Here is a 19,289-nt window from a genome sequence, read left to right as displayed (position 1 = left end):
ACACCAGGTTAATTATTGAAGTCAGTACACACTTAGCATACTCATAGCTTGCCATGACGGAGAGAGATAGAGGAAACTTCTCTCATATCACACTTGCTCTGTAGCTATATTGATCTCTGCAGTGTAGAAGTGGTTTAGGGCCTAATGGGCCCAGGGAAGAGTCAGGCAGTCAAGAGGACACATCACTTTCACTCTCCTCACAGACTGGCAAACATAAGACAGCCCCCACAGAGGCTATTAGATGCCTAGCTGGGGGATACGTGGATATGCGAGAGAAAGAGAGGGATGAGAGATGCATGGAGACAAGCAGCATTTTATCTCTAGCCTAGTCACTTTACGGCTCCAGTGACCTGCATTATCTCTACAGCTCCCTCCGGGGCCTCGCTGTCCTGGTTGGGCGTCTCCTGGGGCCCACCGCTGCCTCATTTGCCCCACGATGCCCGTGTTTTGCATTAGCTTATCACAATGCATCAGTGATCAGGCTTTGGATGTGGTAATCATCGTGTACCATCAGTGAATTTACTCGCGCTTTCTCATTGGCGATATTAAAGCGCAGCTCTGCGGTTGAGGTCTGACCTTTTGCTTTTCCTGTTCTGCTACATTTTGTGCAAGTCATTAACAGCAGAGTGGGAGGCTAAGAGAGGGATGAGCATAAAGGGGAAAATGTCACAGAAGTGCAAATGAAAGGAATATGGTGATGAAGGGCTCACAGGAGGTTCTCGGAGCTGAATTCGGACTCCAAGAATTTAAGGAACTGCTCACGGCCCACTGGGTCCTTCAAAGCCTCTTCCAACGAAAAGCCCCACTTCTTTACTCGCTGTTGACTCGGGTCCTTACTGAGACAGATAGACAGACGGAGGGAGAAAGACAGTATTTTATTTATTTAACTTGCATTGTTATTTCCGATATCTACTGACAGCAACTACTGCTTTGACAGCACAATGTACCATTGTTTGTCATATTAACAAGACAAAGATAAAACAAAGAGAGAAAGAGACTGTGTGTGTACACAAGATCACTTAATCATGTCTAATAATATCTTGTATATTAGTCTTTGAATAAGTAACAATATGTAAAGCTCCACAGGAATGCTCAGCTTAATTTCAATATCTGTTAATTAACTTAATAAGGTCGATTAATCAACCGCTTTTTGCATAATTAAGTGACAAGAGACACATTGTGAACAACTAGAAATGAAACTCTAGGATGAGCGTGTGTGTTTGGGATGTATTTATTAATTCCTGTCAGGGCATCTTTGAGGTGCTGTGTAAACGGCTCAGGCAAACAGAGAAGAAGGAACCTGCAGTGTTTTATGTAATTCAAAACAACATAAGGACTTTGGCAGAATTGAACTACTTGAGATGTTCAGAACAAGGTACTACATTAGTCACAATCCAGACAAGAGGTCCACCAATCAGAGTAGTCAGTGTTACTATGGAAACATGACTCCCGCTCTGCGAATGAAGTCATCAAATCAGTCTTCCCGCTCTCAATTTCACAGTCCTATGTTTTCAACTACAGTTTCCCTATATATTTTCAAACCAAGTTGCGAAATATATGACTTAAAATCAGTTGTTTATCTTCATTGCACATTTAGTTTTATCACTTGCCATGTTTTTTTTTCCAGTGAGATTTTTGTCTACAATTGAGGAACTGTCAGCAGACCTGTATGTTATTTTAGGATGGACCTCAGGTTGAGCAAAAATAGAGTAGGGAACAGTAACAGAATTACAGTCACACAAGAACTTTAAATTAAAACCAAAAAGAAGCATAAAAACAAAAGTTTTTTAAGAAATGAAAATCTAAAAATTGATCAATTTAATGCAGAAGATACAAGGCGGACAATTAACAATTGAGACCTCTTGCATCCTCTTCCTATCATTTAATGAAACCTGACAAGAGAAGGGCGAAATCTAAAAAGAGCGATGTGATATTTAGGTTTTCATACCTAGCCTCTAGCTCCCAGAAAGTGATATCATCACCGATCCAGGGGTTAGAAGGATCTGGTACTGCCACAAAGGGGTCATAGTCAAGATACTGCTCAGTGTAACTCATCAATCTGCAAGAAAAAGGTATGAAATCATGTTTCTATTTTAATATTATTGTACTGGAACAACATTCCAATCAACCAATCAGATTTGAGGGACAAGTTTAGTTACAGTTAGACATTCTATTAACTATTAGTAACTTTCCAACAACATTTCAGCTACCAGTTATTAGAGTATATAAACTGTCTGCTTAATATCTGCTAACACTTTATTTTGATGGTCTCCCAACAAACAATCTATTCACTATAAGTATTTTTGCAAGTAAATGTCAACTTGTCTACTAACCCGAACCTAACAGTCTACTAACAGTCCACTATTACTCTGAGAGTTAGTTGACATGTAGTTACAAAGTTAATTATAGTTATTACATGGCTCTGTGGAATGCTTGATTCTGATTGGTCAATCGCGCCATCCAGTGGCATGTTATTCCTCGATAACAACCGTTGAACACATATAACACAGGCTCATCTGGGTTACTGAAGTCAGCAGCGCTATACGCTTGCTAGGAACGGTTATTCTTCGTGGAAATTTTGCATTTGGTAAGCTAAAAAATATTAAAACTAAAACTAATACAGTTATTTAATTCATAACTCCAGTATCGTGGACTCGCTCTCTCTTGTTTTAAACCAACGCAGCTGCTTCCATGACTATTGTTTTGTACACTGTTGGATTATAAGATACAAACAGGTACGATTTTAAAACAGTCTAATCTGAAAACAATAAGAAAGAATGAAACATGTTTCCAAACTTTTTGTCAGTTTATTATTTAAGTCTAATAGTTAAGGTCAGTTACTGGATTGCAATAAAGGCCCGTTGACACCAAAAACGATAACTATTAAGATAACTATAATAATAACTATTAGTTTCCACACCAATGCACAATAATGTCTGTTCATTTTAAGTGCACACTGCAGTTTTGTCATCTGCCGCTTTACATGCTCGAGCTCCTTAAATTTGGATGGATTCTGATTGGCTGTAAAAAAAAAAAGATTGTTCATCAGCTGGAAAATAATTGTTCTGAAAGTGATTTCAACACTATTGTTCCTCTGTGCAGTTATTGTTATAGTTGTGGTGTGGACTTTGCTATTTTTTTACATTTATAATGATTTTTAGAACTATATCTTTATCATTATTATTGTTGTTATCCTTGATGTTGAACGGGCCTTAAATGTTGTCTCTAAAGCAATTCTTGCATAAAGGTATTTTCAAAGCTATTTATTATCAAAATGATCTCACTACTCGGCAATAACACTGAATTTACTTACAACTTACAAGTACTTCAAAATAATAAATAGGACTATTAAGGAACCAAAATCGTTAAGAGGAATCAAAACTGGAAACATTTAATTCTTTATGATTCCCATCCCTAACAAGCATATTTTTTTCCTCAAATAACTTAATATTAATTGCATGTATTAACATTTGCTGAGAAAAATTTGAGTTTCATGGACAGAACAATAAAGAGGACCTACGTATCAGCGACTTTGGACATTTTCATACAGTGTCGATCCAACTGAGTGTTCAAGAAAAGAATCTGAAAAAGACAGAGCATCTCCCCTTGAGCATGTGAGTGATACGTGCTAAATATTAATAGCCACTGTGAGGCTGTCAAGAATCAAATTCACAACAATCCTTTACACAGACCTCTTTCTCTACGCCCTCTCTGGTGTCCTTGCTGCTCTGCTGTGAGGGTGTGTGTACAGGACTCTGAGTCTGTGTGTCATCCACAATCCCATACACTGACTGTGAAACAGAGACAAAGATGGGTTACATTCCAATCATCTGTCTCATACATACAGTACACACATTAATATAGCATCAGCACCTTTTTCACTCTTTGAGGATTCTTTAGGCGGCGACACTTCCTGATGTCCATCTCTGTGGTGTTGACACACCCAGGCTGTGAATCACAATCATATGTAAATATAGCTATAAAAAACTGATACGATGTGCACATTTACCACTATGATCGTCAATCACACAAATTGTTGCACCCAATAATTACATATATAATTTTTTTTCTTCTCTTAAAAAATGTGTTACCTATAAAGTTAAATATTCTATGACACATATGAACAGGGTTCTATTCATTAATATTAGTTAATGGAATAGCTCAAATAAAATAGCAATGAATAATAGGCTACTTTTACAAAATGTATTGAAATTCTGCCATAATTTTCTTACCCTCATGTCATTCCGAACCAGTAATATAACTTTATTTGTTTTGTGAAACGAAGAATATATTTGAATAATGTTGGTTTTGGTTCCCATTGACTTCCATTGTATTCCGTTGGACAAAAAACACTGAGACATTTCTTAAAATATCTTCTTTTGTGTTGTACAGAAGACAGAAAGACACATTTGAAACAACATGGGGTCGAGTAAATGACAGAATTTTCATTTTTAAGTGAATTATCCCTTTAAATGTTAATTTCTATACATTTAAACAATTCAAGTATGTTTAAATTGTATTTTTATTTTGTATATTTATAAATTCACATTAAGCTAAATAATAAATGCTGTAAAATGTTTAGTTAAGAATACCTAGCATTAAATGTTAACAAATTGAATATTATTGTAAAGTTTACTAAAATATTTTTAATCTACTGACAGTACTACAAATGATATTACAAAATTGCTTTTGCAGCTTCAAATAAATGCTTTTGTCCAAAATGCACGAATTTGCTCAAATCTGAAGGAATCAGTGCAGCTTTTTAAACACTATTTTGGGGTTCTGCAGTTTGCCACATTGGCAGAACATCTAGACATCTTTTGAAGTTGCCTCAAATATCCTTTTATGTACTCAAGAAACTTCAATATGTGTTTGAAATGCCCCAAAGTGCCTCATTTTTATTTACTAAAGGAAACGTCAACATAGTTTGAGCAGGAACTTCTGTGTTCCACTTAGCAGGAACTGCCGTTTGAAATGGGCCTTGAGATTTTCCAAAGTGCTAATCTGCGGAACCACAAATGGTGTCTCAAGTACTTCATTTTTACAGTGTGCCTATTTGATCTATTCAATTCAAACAAAGATGCAAACACAGCAACCCATCCCACACTGGATCCACCCCTCACACACACACCACAGGACGGTGGACATCCCAGAAGGCTCTCTCTTGACTATCCAGAATCTTTCTCTCCGTTTTGTCTTTTTTCCTGTCGATCCTACAAAATCAAAGAAACACAAAGCTGCAAGACATTAATATTAAACAGAGAGCAGGAAACATTTCAAATCCCCACACACACACACGTGTCCTGCATCACGTGTTAAAACAGACAAAGCGCAAAGCCCTTGTGCTCATCAAAGTTGCAACCTGCCAGCGAGCAGAGCTAATTCATTTCCATTCCTGCCACTTCACTCTTACGTAACTGACATTTTCTGCATCACTCTCTCTATCCTTCACTGATCCTGGTTTTGAGCCCTGAGACCCTTTCATTCATCTCTCCTGTTCTCTCTTTCCACAAAATCGGGGGTTTCGTCTTGAAAAGGGTACTGCAGACAGTGTGATGATAGACTGATGATCAAAAATCTCAGCAGGGTTGACTTGTGTTTGCAGGCCTCGGCCATCAGATGAGGCTCTTCAGCCGATGTTTGAAGAGTGCGAGACTGCTTCTATTGATGAGAACCACTCCAAATCAAACGCACATGCTAATACGTCTCGCCCTCAACAACTACATATCTGCAATATTATTGTTACATTACATCATAATGAGAGTTTGTGTATATACAGTACGTATGTCTTTGTGTGATTGTGTGTGGGCGGAATACAAAGGGTAGATCTGTCTTCAACAGAGGAGAGAGCAGGTATATGTGAGAGAAAGTGTTTGCGTAGTTGTCCTGACAACAGCACTTACTTGACCTGTGCCTCAGCCTGCATGAAGATGAACTCCCACTTCCTGGCAAAAGCCCTCTGTAGTCTCGCTAGATTCTCCTGAATGAAAGAGACAGAGATAAACAGCCGAGAGAAAGAAAGAAAGCTTCAAACTTCAGCTTCATCCATCAGAAATGGAAAGTCAACTTGAATAATTTAACATTGCCTAATGTAGTAAGGTATTTAGGGCCGAATTTGGAAAAGTAGAGTAGCATACTTTACTCGACTCTTACTATTTCTTAAAATATTTGAAAAATTATGGCATAAGTAAAAAAAACAAGTATGCTATTCCAAATTCAGCATATGCATACAGAAAATTAATACAGATAATTCACATAATGTGCACAATATACATACATATATATTATATATACATATACATACATATCTATGTACACAAAAGGCCTATTTCTCTCAAACATTGTTCACAAATCTGTCTAAATCTGTGTTAGTGAGCACTTCTCCTTAGTCGAGATAATCCATCCACCTCACAGGTGTGGGATATCAAGATGCTAATTAGACAGCATGATTATAGCACATGTGTGCCTTAGGCTGGCCACAATAAAAGGTTAAATACCTGTACATAATAAATACATAATATATACACACTATACTGTTCAAAAGTTGAACATGGCTAACCATGGCTGCATTTATTTGATCTAAAATACAGTAAAAACAGAAATATTGTGAAATATTATTAAGATTTAAAATAACTGTTTTCTATTTTAATATATTTTAAAATGCAATTTATTCCTGTGATGGTAAAGTGGAATTTTGCAGCATCATTACTCATCAGTGTCACATGATCCTTCAGAAATCAGTCTAATATGGTGATTTGAAAACAATGTAGAATTTTTTTTCAATTTCATCCAGGATATTTTTGATGAATAGAAAGTTCAGAAGAACAGCATTTATCTGAAATAGAAAGATTTTGTACCATTATAAATGTCTTTACGGTCACTTTTTATCAATTTAATGAAAAAAATATCTTTTCTGTCTTACTGACCTCAAACTTTTGAACGGTAGTGTGTAATGTTACAAAATATTTCTTATAGCAGCTGTTTTGACGAGACCAATATGTTTTGGAAGACTCTTTTAAAGCATAAATTGATAATTTTCCCTCACTGTTGACTTTTACATTACAGTTCAAGATAGTCTGTGACTGTCCTTTCAAGTAATTTATGCATTTATGGCTCAGTATATAATCTCAAAAACAATCTACAAATGGCGTACATATCGCTATCTCAGTACATTAAGCTATGGAGGAGAAAGTATCATTTTAAAAAAATGACACACTTCAAGTTTAATGCTCAACGACAAGGGCTCACAATCGGTGTGTTCAAGTCTAAAGTAACTCGACGTATCTGCCAATAACCACAAGAATCCAAACTGAAAGGCTTCTATGCTGGCAAAACACACTGCTTCCATTTTCTCTGTCGGCTGTCATCGCAGTGGGTCACTTACCGCCTCATAGTCCGCCAGCTCCAGCCGGGTCTTGTTCTGCATGGTCCGCTTGCACAGATAGATGGCTGTGACAGGCAAGAGGGGGATAGAGAGAGAGAGAGAGAGAGAGAGAGAGAGAGGGGGGGGGGGGGACGGGGGGGGGAGAAAAACAGACAAGAGGTCATGAGAGATTTGGCCTTATCAACCGTCATGTATAATCCCGCCTCTACAAACACATCCAGCATAAGACCTTGATTGGATTTTGTACTTTCTCTGCATCTATCATCTCTGCTTGGCCAGTTTACAGACAGTAGGGACTGAAAATGAGTCACCATTGACCATCAGTAAACATCTGCCCACAGTCAACTCATTCTCATACACCTACTGATCCACACATAGAAGAAGTGCTCTGCAGTTCTCCCTCACTGTTCAACAGGGCTGTTATAATCCTGGGAAAGCAGACTGTTGGCTGAGGACGGGGTGTTATGAGTTATTTTAGCTCTCTGAAAAACATGTACGGTAAGGCTTGGTGTGCTCTTACGTCATTGGGAGTCTGCCCAGCAGAGTCCATCTCTTACCATAGTCCGTGTTCTCTGGTTCCCAGCAATTAGAGGGCCAAAAGTATGGAGCCTGGGTGAGAGGGTGAGAGAGAGAGAGAGAGAGAGAGAGAGAGAGAGAGAGAGAGAGAGAGAGAGAGAGAGAGAGAGAGAGAGAGAGAGAGAGAGAGAGAGAGAGAGAGAGAGAGAGAGAGAGAGAGAGAGAGAGAGAGAGAGAGAGAGAGAGAGAGAGAGAGAGAGAGAGAGAGAGAGAGAGAGAGATGATTACTCAAGTTTTTATTCACAATTTAGTAGGCAGAATTCTTGAGTATGAGCTTGGACTTAATCTAGCCAAAATTCATTAAACCGTGCTACTCAGTTCTCAAATATGTTCATCTAATGTTCACTTTAAGTTCATCTTTTAAAGCACTGATACTTTTAAAACATTAATTGTAATCTTTAGCAAATCTCAAGATGAATATCCCTCTTTCATAATGTAAATAATTTGAATAACTCATCAAACAAAACAGAGATCATAATTCTATTTTTCCCTCAATAACTGATCTTTTTATTTGAAGTACATACAGATAATCTCAAATATTCTGAATATTCTGAATCTGGAATCTTGAATATTCTCACAAAATTATTCCTGGTTAATATATCAACATTAGCTTACATTTGCATTTGGCAGACACTTTTATCCAAAGCGATTTACATTTCATTTCAAGGTACACATTTACATTCTTTTCAGTTCTTGCTTTCCCTGGGAATCGGAAAACTCTCTCGCCTTCGTGGAGCCAGTCAAAAAGACTACAGGCAGCAAAAACAAATGATGATGCATAGAGATCATTATTGTCAAGCAATGAGCTGATGAGCCATACTCCAGAGAAACGCTGAGTAATTAATGAATGTACAAAAGAAACTCAAATTCATTAATTGGCTTACTGATACTGTATCATGCTTATTGGAAAGACAGTCTAATGTCATTATCCGAGAATTCAGCTTTTCCTCTAAAACTGACAGTTTAAAGATGGCAGATTTCAAATAACATACTCCAGCTACTGCCATTCAGATGAAAGGAAATGCTAATAGATAACTTTCTCCGGGTTTTATATAGATCTTTGCCAGTCAAAAGACTACTGTGTTACTCCTGTAAAACGTCCGAGTTATGTGAGCAAAAAAAGGCTCAGAAATGTGCCCTTGGATATCTCCTCACCAATCATCTAAATCACTGAAAAATGAAGAACCTTTACCAGATAAATATGTACCAACTTCTGGAGGACACAGTGAGATGAAATATTATTTAACAGCTTAGATCTACAGCAACAGACAATTAACATACAGACCACCAAACTTTTGAACAGTATAATTCTTAAATGTTTTTGATATAAGTCTCATCTTCTGAAAGATGATTAGCAAGGCTGCATTTATACAGTCAAAAGCATTAATATTCTGTAAAAATGATTACAATTTAAAATAGCTGTTTTCCATTTTAATATATTTTATATTATGTAATTTATTCCTGTGATGGCAAAGTTGAATTTTCAGCATCATTACTCCAAACTTCAGTGTCACATGATCCTTCAGAAATCATTCTACTATGCCGTTTCTTTTTATGATCAATGTTGAAAAAAGTTTCAACAAATTAAAATAAAACGGCACTCAATATAAAAGTAGTGTAACTTTTCAAAAAAATGTATCTAGACATCTCTTGTGTCTTGCATTTTTATTGTTCTGTGTGAATGAAGGGCTAAGGGGCCCTGAATTGAAAGTTAAATAGTAAAAACATTTATAATTCAACAACAATTTCTGTCACTTTTGATCCATTTAATGTGTCCTTGGTGATAAAAAAAATTAAATGCTTTAAAAAAAATAAAAAAAACCTATAAGTACACAACATGTTAAATAAATCTCATTAATATACTGCCTGAACTATGCTGTCAATAATGAAGAGCTTCATAAGGCAGCTGCTCTGATCAAACACAATCCTATTTGTTCAGCAGGTGTAAAGGTTAGCGGAGCTTCTTCATAATGTTTTTCACACAGTAGATTTAGAATCTCAGCAGTGCTTAAGTGAAACTAGATCACATCCTGGAAACCACAGCTGCCAGGATACAATCCACGTGATTCTTATTTGGTTGATGTTAGATAGATAAGCTCACTTGAAAGCGGTAAAATGTCCCATCATCCTTGAGGGTGAGAACATGATCAGAGATGGGGAATATGTAGCCTTGGGCAGCGATCAGACTGCCGATGTGTATGGCCTCCACTGTCAATACAGAAATGAAAGATTTACTCTCACAAGCAAGCAACTTATTGCAGTCATCAATAATATGTGTATCTTTCTTCAGATCAGGACCTACCGGGATCATCTATGTTGAGGTTCTTCATCATCCACTGAACAATGTCTGAACCTGAAGTTTAAAAAGGGGAAACATATCACCTTATTTTCACATGCAAATTTATGCATGAATTACATTCACTTCTCAAAACATTGATATCAAGATAAAATCACCACAGTGGATTATAATTGAGTACGTGTTAGATCAGTCAAGCTAAATCTACATGAGCACCACCTCAATCATGTACAACATCAACGCTTTAGTTCCAAATCAGCTATTAGTTATCCGGGCCTGCGGGCATCTATTTAGAGCCCCTCACTGTAGTAATTGTGTAAAAACATTCACATCAGATGAAGACTACTGTGAACCTATTATCAAACTTTCGCTTACAGAATAACATAATCATGCCTGACTGCTAATAATAATTCTGATAGTAAACAAGAAGTCCCCAGTTAAAATAGAAAATCAAAAAAGATACAAAGAGCTGGATGAGAAAGCCAAATGTTAGCTAACTAGCCATGAATTTCATATACTTCCTAAATTAATTTAATAACTAAATAAATAAATATTGTTGCAGTGTTCATCTTGTTTTCTACACTTTAAAGGGTTTGTTCATCCGAAAATGAAGATCCTGTCTTGTGTCATTAATTGTTCACCCTCATGTCGTTCCCAACCCGTAAGACTTTCGTTCATCTTCGCAACACAAATGAATGAAGATCTTTTTAATAAAATCTGAGAGCTCCATTGACAGCCTATGCAACTACCACTTTCATTTTTGGGTGAACTAAAGCAAGTGAGCTAATGAAATAACAAAATCAATATTTCATGTGAATCAGCTGTCTCCACATTAGCACTCATATATTGAATACAGAAAATAATGGTTAGAAAATATTCGAAAATGTGTACACTTCAATTGCTACTATTAAACTGGATTGCATTTTCTCACACATAATTTATGATAACAACAACCATTGAAAAACCCAATCAACATCTATCAAATAACAAACCAGTTTAGACACAAACTGTTCCACCCACATTCTTGCCAGTATACCTGTAACAACGCTGGGAATCTTGGACAGGAAGCTCTTGACCGTTCTGACTGGCACACCTTCAGTTTCATCTTGGAGACGTGTGATGATGTCCTCAATCTACAGGACGAGGGAATAAAGAGTCTGTCTAGTTAGTTTGGCTGACTCACATCTCATACTGTAGCCACAGTCTAAATCTGCTTCACTTTTATTTCAGTGCCTATATTGACAGGAATTAACACAGCCCACAAAAGCAGGAGCAGCACATCAGAAGCGTAGCTGCAAGAAGATTTTCCTCACCGAGTCTATTTTTTGCTGCATATATCATGTTCAATTCAGTAGAAAATACATACACAATGCTTTGTGCATCTATTTATCAACAACATTAATTTGTGTTATTTTTCAATAGCTCAACTCCTGACAACAATTAAATACACTACCAGTCAACAGTTTGGAATAATTCAGATTTTTTTAATGTTTTTGAAAGAAGCATTTAATGCTTGCCAAGACTTAATTGATCGAAATGCAGTAAAATCAGTAACATTGTGAAATATTATTACAATTTAAAAGTGTTTTCTATTTAAATAGGAAGGATTTCTGAAAGATCATGTGACATTGAAGACTGGAGTGATGGCTGCAGAAAATTCAGCTTTAGCATCACATGAATTAATTGTATGTTAAAATATATTTAAAAATATATTAAAACAGTTCTTTTAAACTGTAATACGCCGATAGTGTAATTCAAGACTGTTATAAAAGGAAATACTCAATGCTGTCACTTTAAATGCAGTGTTTCATTTTATTTTACAGGGTTTTTTTCTGTTTTTATTCCCAAAATCTTGTAAAGCAACATAAATGATCCCTTCTCTTGTGATGGGAACATCTGTCCTCATTCCTCTCTGGATACGCAGGCGTCTAAGCAGAGGCCTTTCGAGTACACAAGCTTGCACCTCCAGTCTATAAATAATCCCGGCACTGATGAAAACAGCTAATAGTTTTGCAGGAGAGAGGGAGCATAATGAGATTAGGTAGCGTTCACCATTCTCTGCTTGGATATTGCATGTTGTCATCACTGTTCTGTGGTGCTCAACCCTCTTTTATTGCATGCGTCGTGTAGGAGGCAAGATCTCAGTTGCTTTTAATGCATACAGTAGCTATATATAAACAATCAAAGCCAGCCCCGACCCTCACGAGCCCACGACAACACGACGCTGCTAAAATAAAACAAGGCCACTTCATTTCAAGTATAAAGAGAGGGTGCGTACATCATCAGCCATGCCAAACAAAACATACAGCTGTGCTACATAAGGACTCGCCCTCATTTTCCAAAAAAACACTCTAGTCATTCCATCCATTACCACATGAGACTAATTTCCCCTCTCTGCCCATAAAAAAGCACTTCACTTCGTTTAATGCTCTCTATCAAGTGGCTAAAACATGAGTCTATGGTGCAAACTATTCTAAACGGGTCGATGAGTGTTGGCCTGAGTCCCATGAGAGATCCTGGCTGTAGAGCCAAAACGGACAACAGTCCACCTTCTAAACCCAGCGGCAAAAAAGGAAGCCAAATTAGAGTGATCTGTTTAACACTCAAATCCATACAGATAAAATGCTACATGGTGTTTAGAGGGCAAAATGGCTTCTATCCAACAGCCTCGCACCTTCCAGCCCCCCCAAATTTCTCAATATTCAAAGTTGAATTAAGCAAAAGTAGGGCTGGATAATGGACCAGATGACCATTAGGGTCCCCTGGCCCTGTATACAGTGTGATTTGACCACGAGGGCCGCCCGCCCCAGCTTCTACTTTTAGGGGCCATTCACACAGAACATTAAAAGCCGCAAGGCAGTGGACTGTACAGAAAAGGTCGAGGATATGTTTCGTCTAGAGCATGTTTGCGTCAAAAAAATATAAAAAAAAGCAACATAGTGGAATGTAAAAACACGTTCTGTGTGAGCAGCTCTTTCGTCATTAATATTTACTCTAACAAAACATTTTCTTTTGATAGCCAAATCACCCCAGTTGTTTAAAGTAGGATACGTGGTCTGTTATGGAGGCCATCCCAAATAAAAAGAGACTGATTTTGAGCAAATTCGCACTAGTCATCATGGTGAAGCTGTGTATCCTTCCTTAATGAGAGTGAGTGACATTAAATGAACTTAACGGATGCCATGGCTTATCTCTCTGAAAGACGCTCTTCACCCGGCCTCATGCTGGGTTGTCATTCTATTTCAGTACAATCAGCAGCACTCACTAGAGAGCTCTTTTTAGGATGGGCCCTTGTGTTGGTACATCCCAAAAAGCACTTACATATGTCATATTCTGTCAAAACACTGTGCTGAGTTCTTATTAGGTTATCGCAGTACTACTGTCCCCCTCAGAGGCTGCCGCAGCTTGTGTTAAATGTTGCAATTAGCATTCTTGGTTGAAGCAGCCTCCAGTTCAGGAAGTGCCAGTAAACATTTTCCAAAGAAAAATTACAAGCCCTGGCACATAACTTCACAAGTTCACATGAAAGAAAAAATGCATTTCATATTAACACAAACTTCTTGTAGCTCAACTGGGAAAGCAAATAAGGTGTTCAGTTACTGCATATTCTAATAAAAAGCCTTGCCATATAACATATTTTGTATGTATGGCTAAAGAATATATTGCTAATAGACATTTTTAAATATATTTACATAAAGTTACTCATATTGCATCATGCATTTTCAGTCATTTTTATACATTTTCAATTTAAATATATTTACACTACCATTCAAAAGTTTGGGGTTGCAAGTATGCATTCAATTGATCAAAAGGGACAGTAAAGAATTGTACATTGTTACAAAAAAAATCTATTTCAAATAAATGCTGTTCTTTTGAAAGAATCCTGAAAAAAATTTTAAATCACAAAATCCTCAAAAAAATTAAGCAGCACTGTTTTCAATGTTTCTCGAGCACCAAATTAACATATTTCTGAAGGATCATGTGACACTGAAAACTGGAGATTTCAATGTAAGGGATAATCCACAATAGCTGTGCATTAAACAATTTTAATGCATAACGAAGAGGCAAAGAGCCGCCCAACACAGAGTAAATTCAAATCGTTTAATGCGCAGCTAGCCATGAATTAATATCCCATTTATACCATGGCCAGCAATGACAAGTTAAAGCTGTCATTGACATTTGCAGCTGAATTTAAATCAAGAGATTTAAAGAAGATTTCTTTTTAATATCAGCATGTGTCCTTTATTGTTAAAGTGCTTGTGGTCTCTGTGGAATTCAGTGAAGTGTTTTAAGTGTAGTACTATCAAGTCGTCTTTGTGACAATATCTCAAATCTTTTTACAGCAGATTATCACGAGGACATTTAAAAAAGGAGCATTGATTGGACTCCTGACGGTAACAAACCAACAGAAAAGTATAACCCATATTCGTCTAAACCCAACCATGTTGATGACGACCTAAAAAAGACTTGTATTGCTGTCTTTGAGGGATTTGAATGATCAGCAGCGGCATATGTGGGTGGTTACATATTGTTTCACCCGTAAGAGCCCTTTCTCAATCAAGCCCATCTTTCAAACTTGATTACAGCAAGTCTCTGTAGCCTGTGAATGGCACTCTTACTGAGGAGAGGAGAAACAAAAAGGACAGATTTCCACCTCTATTGAAGCCTCTCAAGAGGCAAGGTCATTTCTGAAGCAAAGTAGATGGTGGAAAAGCATCTTCAAGGGGTCTTGCTTGCCAGGTAAATCCATGAAATTAAACAAGGCACTTATGAGATACATCAAGGTTGTGCTTTGTAGCAAAGCAGTATGAGTTAGTTTGTGAGACAGGTTAGTGTTCCCATAGATAACAGCATGGGAAGCGCTCCTGATGATAATACCTTTGCAGCATCCTGTGGCTCATCTGCTCAGTCCCTGCAGGAGATATGTGAACAATCGATGCTGTTGATTTTCCACAGCCACGTCCTGATGAATGACACTCAACCATGTCTACCCGAGGCGCATACTGACGTGACAAGCATTTCTTATACTCATAGGCGGTGTTATGACCCAAAGCGAGACAATAATGAGTTATGAAACGTGGTCAAAAGATGCCCATAAAGAGGTTAATTGGAAAACGTTTTTTTGCAGTAGGAAAAGTTAACATAAGTTGCTAATTAACATCTAATACTGTGAATTCTGTATCATATTTACACTTACTGAGTCTAAGAATACCAAAGGAACGTAATCAGATGAGGTGGAAAAAAACGTTTAATGTTATAACATATTTCAAGTCAAAATGAAATAAAAGGTAAATTGCCCCATTTACCTATTTTCATTGGTGCACATTCAAAATAAAACTGTTCAACATACTATTTAGGTAATGTGTTAGTATTTTCAGATTATGACCCCATATGATTTGCACACTATATTAGGTTTGGACCAACATTAGAGTGAGCTAATGATAGAATTTTTTTTTTTGGGGGTGAATTAAGATTCATCACATCAAACTATATTATCTCACTTGAGTTAAAAATGACACCCACCTGCAAACTTCTGACTTTCTGTGAGTGGCCTCCATGACTTTAAGAGGCTCTTCTGTTTTAAACACCTGGCTATGCAGCTGGGAGATGAAAAAGCAGGCAGGCATACAGGTGAAGGCGGGTTTCAGCTGATCTCATCTCTCAATAAAAGGAACTTCTGTTCTCTGTACGTCAGAAGCTGATGTCCAAATCCAAACTCTCCACCTGGGCCTTCAAGGATTCAAAGTCCTTTATAGAGCCGGCTGAAAAAAACTCAATAGTATGACGAAAGTCCCAGAGGGACAGGCTCAGTCCAAACTATACCTTATTTATCACCTCTTTCTCTCTCTATGATCCTCTCTTTGAAAACTCATAAAAGGGGTTTGAGATTTTTTTTTTCAACCAAAGGGTTTTTGAGACTGCATTATTTTATAACTCACAATAGAAACCGATTAAAAGTTTCAAAACAAGAGTTTGTATGGCTACAAAAAAAATCAAATTATAAAATATATTATTTGCTGTGCTTTTCACTAAACCACTATCTGAAATACTTACCAGAGAATCTGTACACATATGACAATGATTAAGCTGAATTATGAAAAATAGACAATATTATGTCAGGCAATAACTTTACTATACACTTTACTTTTAACTCTAAAATGCATTTTTTTTTACTATATGATATGTAGTCACCAAAAATTTAGCAATTTCCACACTACATTTTGTTCTTCGCACTGTTCGTGGGTGCCACACCAATTCATTCGAGCTACAATGTCACGCTCTTTCACAGAGCAATGAGATTATATTCATTTAGGCGTCTAGATGATGTCTTTTGCACCAGAACTCATTCACACTCTCATAAATGTGTAAAAAACACATGCAAAATTATCATATAAACTGCTATAATATCAACTCACAAAAGCAGGCTAAAATTTATTCTTTCTGCTAATTAATGTTAAACCCCTTATGACATAATGTTCTTTACTTTAGCTCTGTGTTAAATTTCTTAAATAATAAATTAAGGCTTGAGTCTTTTATTATGGTTCATGATTAAAAAGTAACAGCGCAGAAGGGGGCAGCAAATCTTGGGCGGCTTTGAAAGAACTGCCAGGTAGCCTGGGCAAAATTCACCAATCTTTAATAAGTACCTTATAACAATAAATGAATGAAACATTAGCACCTGGAGACCAAAAAACAATCATGCTCGGTAAGTCAGGGATGTAATAGCGTACTACAGTGCATGTGCAGCTCTGTTTCAGGGAGCAGTGATTTCGAAATGGGTCTTAAGCAGAAAAGATTTGCACACAGGCCCAGCAAACGTCACAGGATAATCCACAACCCTGAGGTCACCTCTTAAAAAAATCATTATAGTCGCAACAAAGCCTGTGTGTTAATCGTCTGACGAATCAATAGCTATTCGCTGCAGGTTTCTAGAAATTCATAATCGAAGTAAAAAAAAAAATCTTTAGTATAATCTATTGGATCAACTGAAAGTCTAGAGCAGAGTCTGAGCTTTGCAGAGAGACCAAGTGCACACGGCTGATTCTTTTGACAGCAACTGTGAGATGCGTTTCCTAATGGAAATATGATGACAGGGTTGTCAGACTTTGAAAAAAAAAGATAGATACAGTTTAACAACCTGGACCTCGTCTTTTATGGAAATGCACACCCTTGATATGCATGGGGCCACTAAAGGAATATTCCAGCGTTCAATACAAGTTCAAATCAATTGACAGCACTCGTGGCGTACACTTACGATGGATGTAAAAGTTTCAGTAGCACAGACGCAAGACACATAATGCAAATTAACAATCATAGTATGAAAAAATTCCTTACTGACCTTTTCTATGTAAAGTTATATAAAAAAAGCTATGTATAACTTTGTTGCCATGACAATGTGACAACTAAAAGCACTGCAAACATTATGATTTAAACAGCTCAATAATACACAATTTTTTATCAAAAAAATTAATGTAAGTGCTTATATAAAATATAAGCTTATATTTATACTTTTAAATGCTCCAAACATTGGCTACATTTACTTCCACTAAAAGTGCCTCACCTCTTTTTTTAAACTTTTTTTAGGATAATCACCAATGTCACATTGAGCTTAACTTAACTCATCCATTCATTTGCTCATCCATTCATTTATTCTCTCTCTATGCCAGTGGCCACTCTTCTAATGGTATCTACTGTAAAGTGAAGAAAGAACAAACTAAGGTTTTCACCAGTCGCACTGTTGACTGATTCAGAGACATGAGCATTTCCTTAAAACAATTCACTGCTCTCTAATCTCAGTGATTCTCATGACACGGCCCACTGGAGCTGAACAGCAGTGGCATCTACACAGGGCCTTAAGCAATCCAGCCAACAGTGTCAGAATATAGCACACATGAATTTGATACAATAGCAGGACAAGAAAAAAAAAGGAATCACTGCCAAAGCTGACAGAAGCTCAGCAAGCTCCAATTTAAAGACAACAAGAAATTACAACTGACCCTATACTGGCTGCATCCAAAATCTTAGGCATCTGACTGGCAATGACTTCTCAAGCAGTGTTTGTGCACGAAGGCACCTCACGAAACTGATTTCGGGCAGACTTCTGAGGAGTCTTAACGGTTTAATGATATACAACAAAATAGAGTTTTGATGATAACTAAGCAAATATTTAAATACTACTACAATACTAATTTCTCTGTCAAAATTACATCAAAAGTGGAAAACGTTTGTCAAAAATGTACATTTACACACAAACTGACCAAAAACTGCACATTTCAGAAGCCATCTTTATATCTGAGCATAACGGTCACAACGGAAAGCGCAGCACTGTGGGATATCAAAGGCAGAGAAGGATACATATATGCTGCCTTCAAAAATCGATCAGATGACGGTATCTCAGGAGACAGGAAGTGAAGCTAACATTGGATTCGGACATGTCTTGATGCCTTCCTACCTTGGAACGCCTCCTCCGAGGGCAGCATTTTTAAGCTTTCCAACGCCATTGACAGTGGTATTTGTGCACGATTCCTGAGTTATGCTAAAAAGATGAAAAAAAAACTTTCTCTGCTTTAAAACCACTTTTGTAGACATAACTATTCTCATTTATCTCAATTAAATAGCAATATAAAGCCCACATTTCAATCAAACCATGATGGATAAAAACGGTATATCTTTATTTCTCCTTTTCCAAGTTATCCAAGACACCATATCAGAAAATACAATAGCTTCAACTCAGCGCATTTATATTGCATTTGTTCCCCACAGCACTTTCAGGCACAAATAACTTGCACGTACTATGCAAATATCATGAAATGTATAGCTTTGAAACCAGAACATGACCAAAATAATAATATTAATAATAATTTACATGATCTTATGGTGAGAGTGCAGCATGGTCAAGGAGGTTTGAAACTTGAGAAACCAAAGCCTCGGAGATGCCCTCTATTACAGTAAAGCTACACCTGCCATAGAGATATTAATAAAATATTATAAGATTGCTTATTTGAATGAATTTTACTAAGTTCTAAGTGAGAT

The 19,289-nt window shown here is 37.0% G+C and overlaps 1 protein-coding gene across 3 annotated transcripts in view; it reads right to left on the bottom strand.

Annotated features, from left to right (window-relative positions):
- The window catches only part of rgs6 (regulator of G protein signaling 6), a 60,384-nt gene that overhangs the window by 5,617 nt on the left and 35,478 nt on the right, over positions 1-19,289 (bottom strand). For all 3 annotated transcript variants that reach the window (XM_077220402.1, XM_077220404.1, XM_077220403.1), the window contains exons 3-14: positions 11,293-11,389; positions 10,263-10,313; positions 10,062-10,168; positions 7,942-7,993; positions 7,385-7,449; positions 5,904-5,980; positions 5,132-5,213; positions 3,874-3,948; positions 3,693-3,791; positions 3,521-3,582; positions 1,949-2,059; positions 711-836 (exon numbers count right to left, since the gene is read on the bottom strand). In XM_077220402.1, coding sequence (XP_077076517.1) covers positions 711-836; positions 1,949-2,059; positions 3,521-3,582; positions 3,693-3,791; positions 3,874-3,948; positions 5,132-5,213; positions 5,904-5,980; positions 7,385-7,449; positions 7,942-7,993; positions 10,062-10,168; positions 10,263-10,313; positions 11,293-11,389 — 1,004 coding nt within the window. The remainder of the gene's footprint in view (positions 1-710; positions 837-1,948; positions 2,060-3,520; positions 3,583-3,692; positions 3,792-3,873; positions 3,949-5,131; positions 5,214-5,903; positions 5,981-7,384; positions 7,450-7,941; positions 7,994-10,061; positions 10,169-10,262; positions 10,314-11,292; positions 11,390-19,289) is intronic.

Source organism: Siphateles boraxobius, unplaced genomic scaffold (assembly GCF_051911475.1).
Source record: "Siphateles boraxobius isolate OS27281-9 unplaced genomic scaffold, OSU_SipBor_1 8, whole genome shotgun sequence".
NCBI classification, from domain to species: domain Eukaryota; kingdom Metazoa; phylum Chordata; class Actinopteri; order Cypriniformes; family Leuciscidae; genus Siphateles; species Siphateles boraxobius.
The sequence above is the reverse complement of the archived record's forward strand: the minus strand, read 5'-3'. Positions and strand labels throughout refer to the sequence as shown.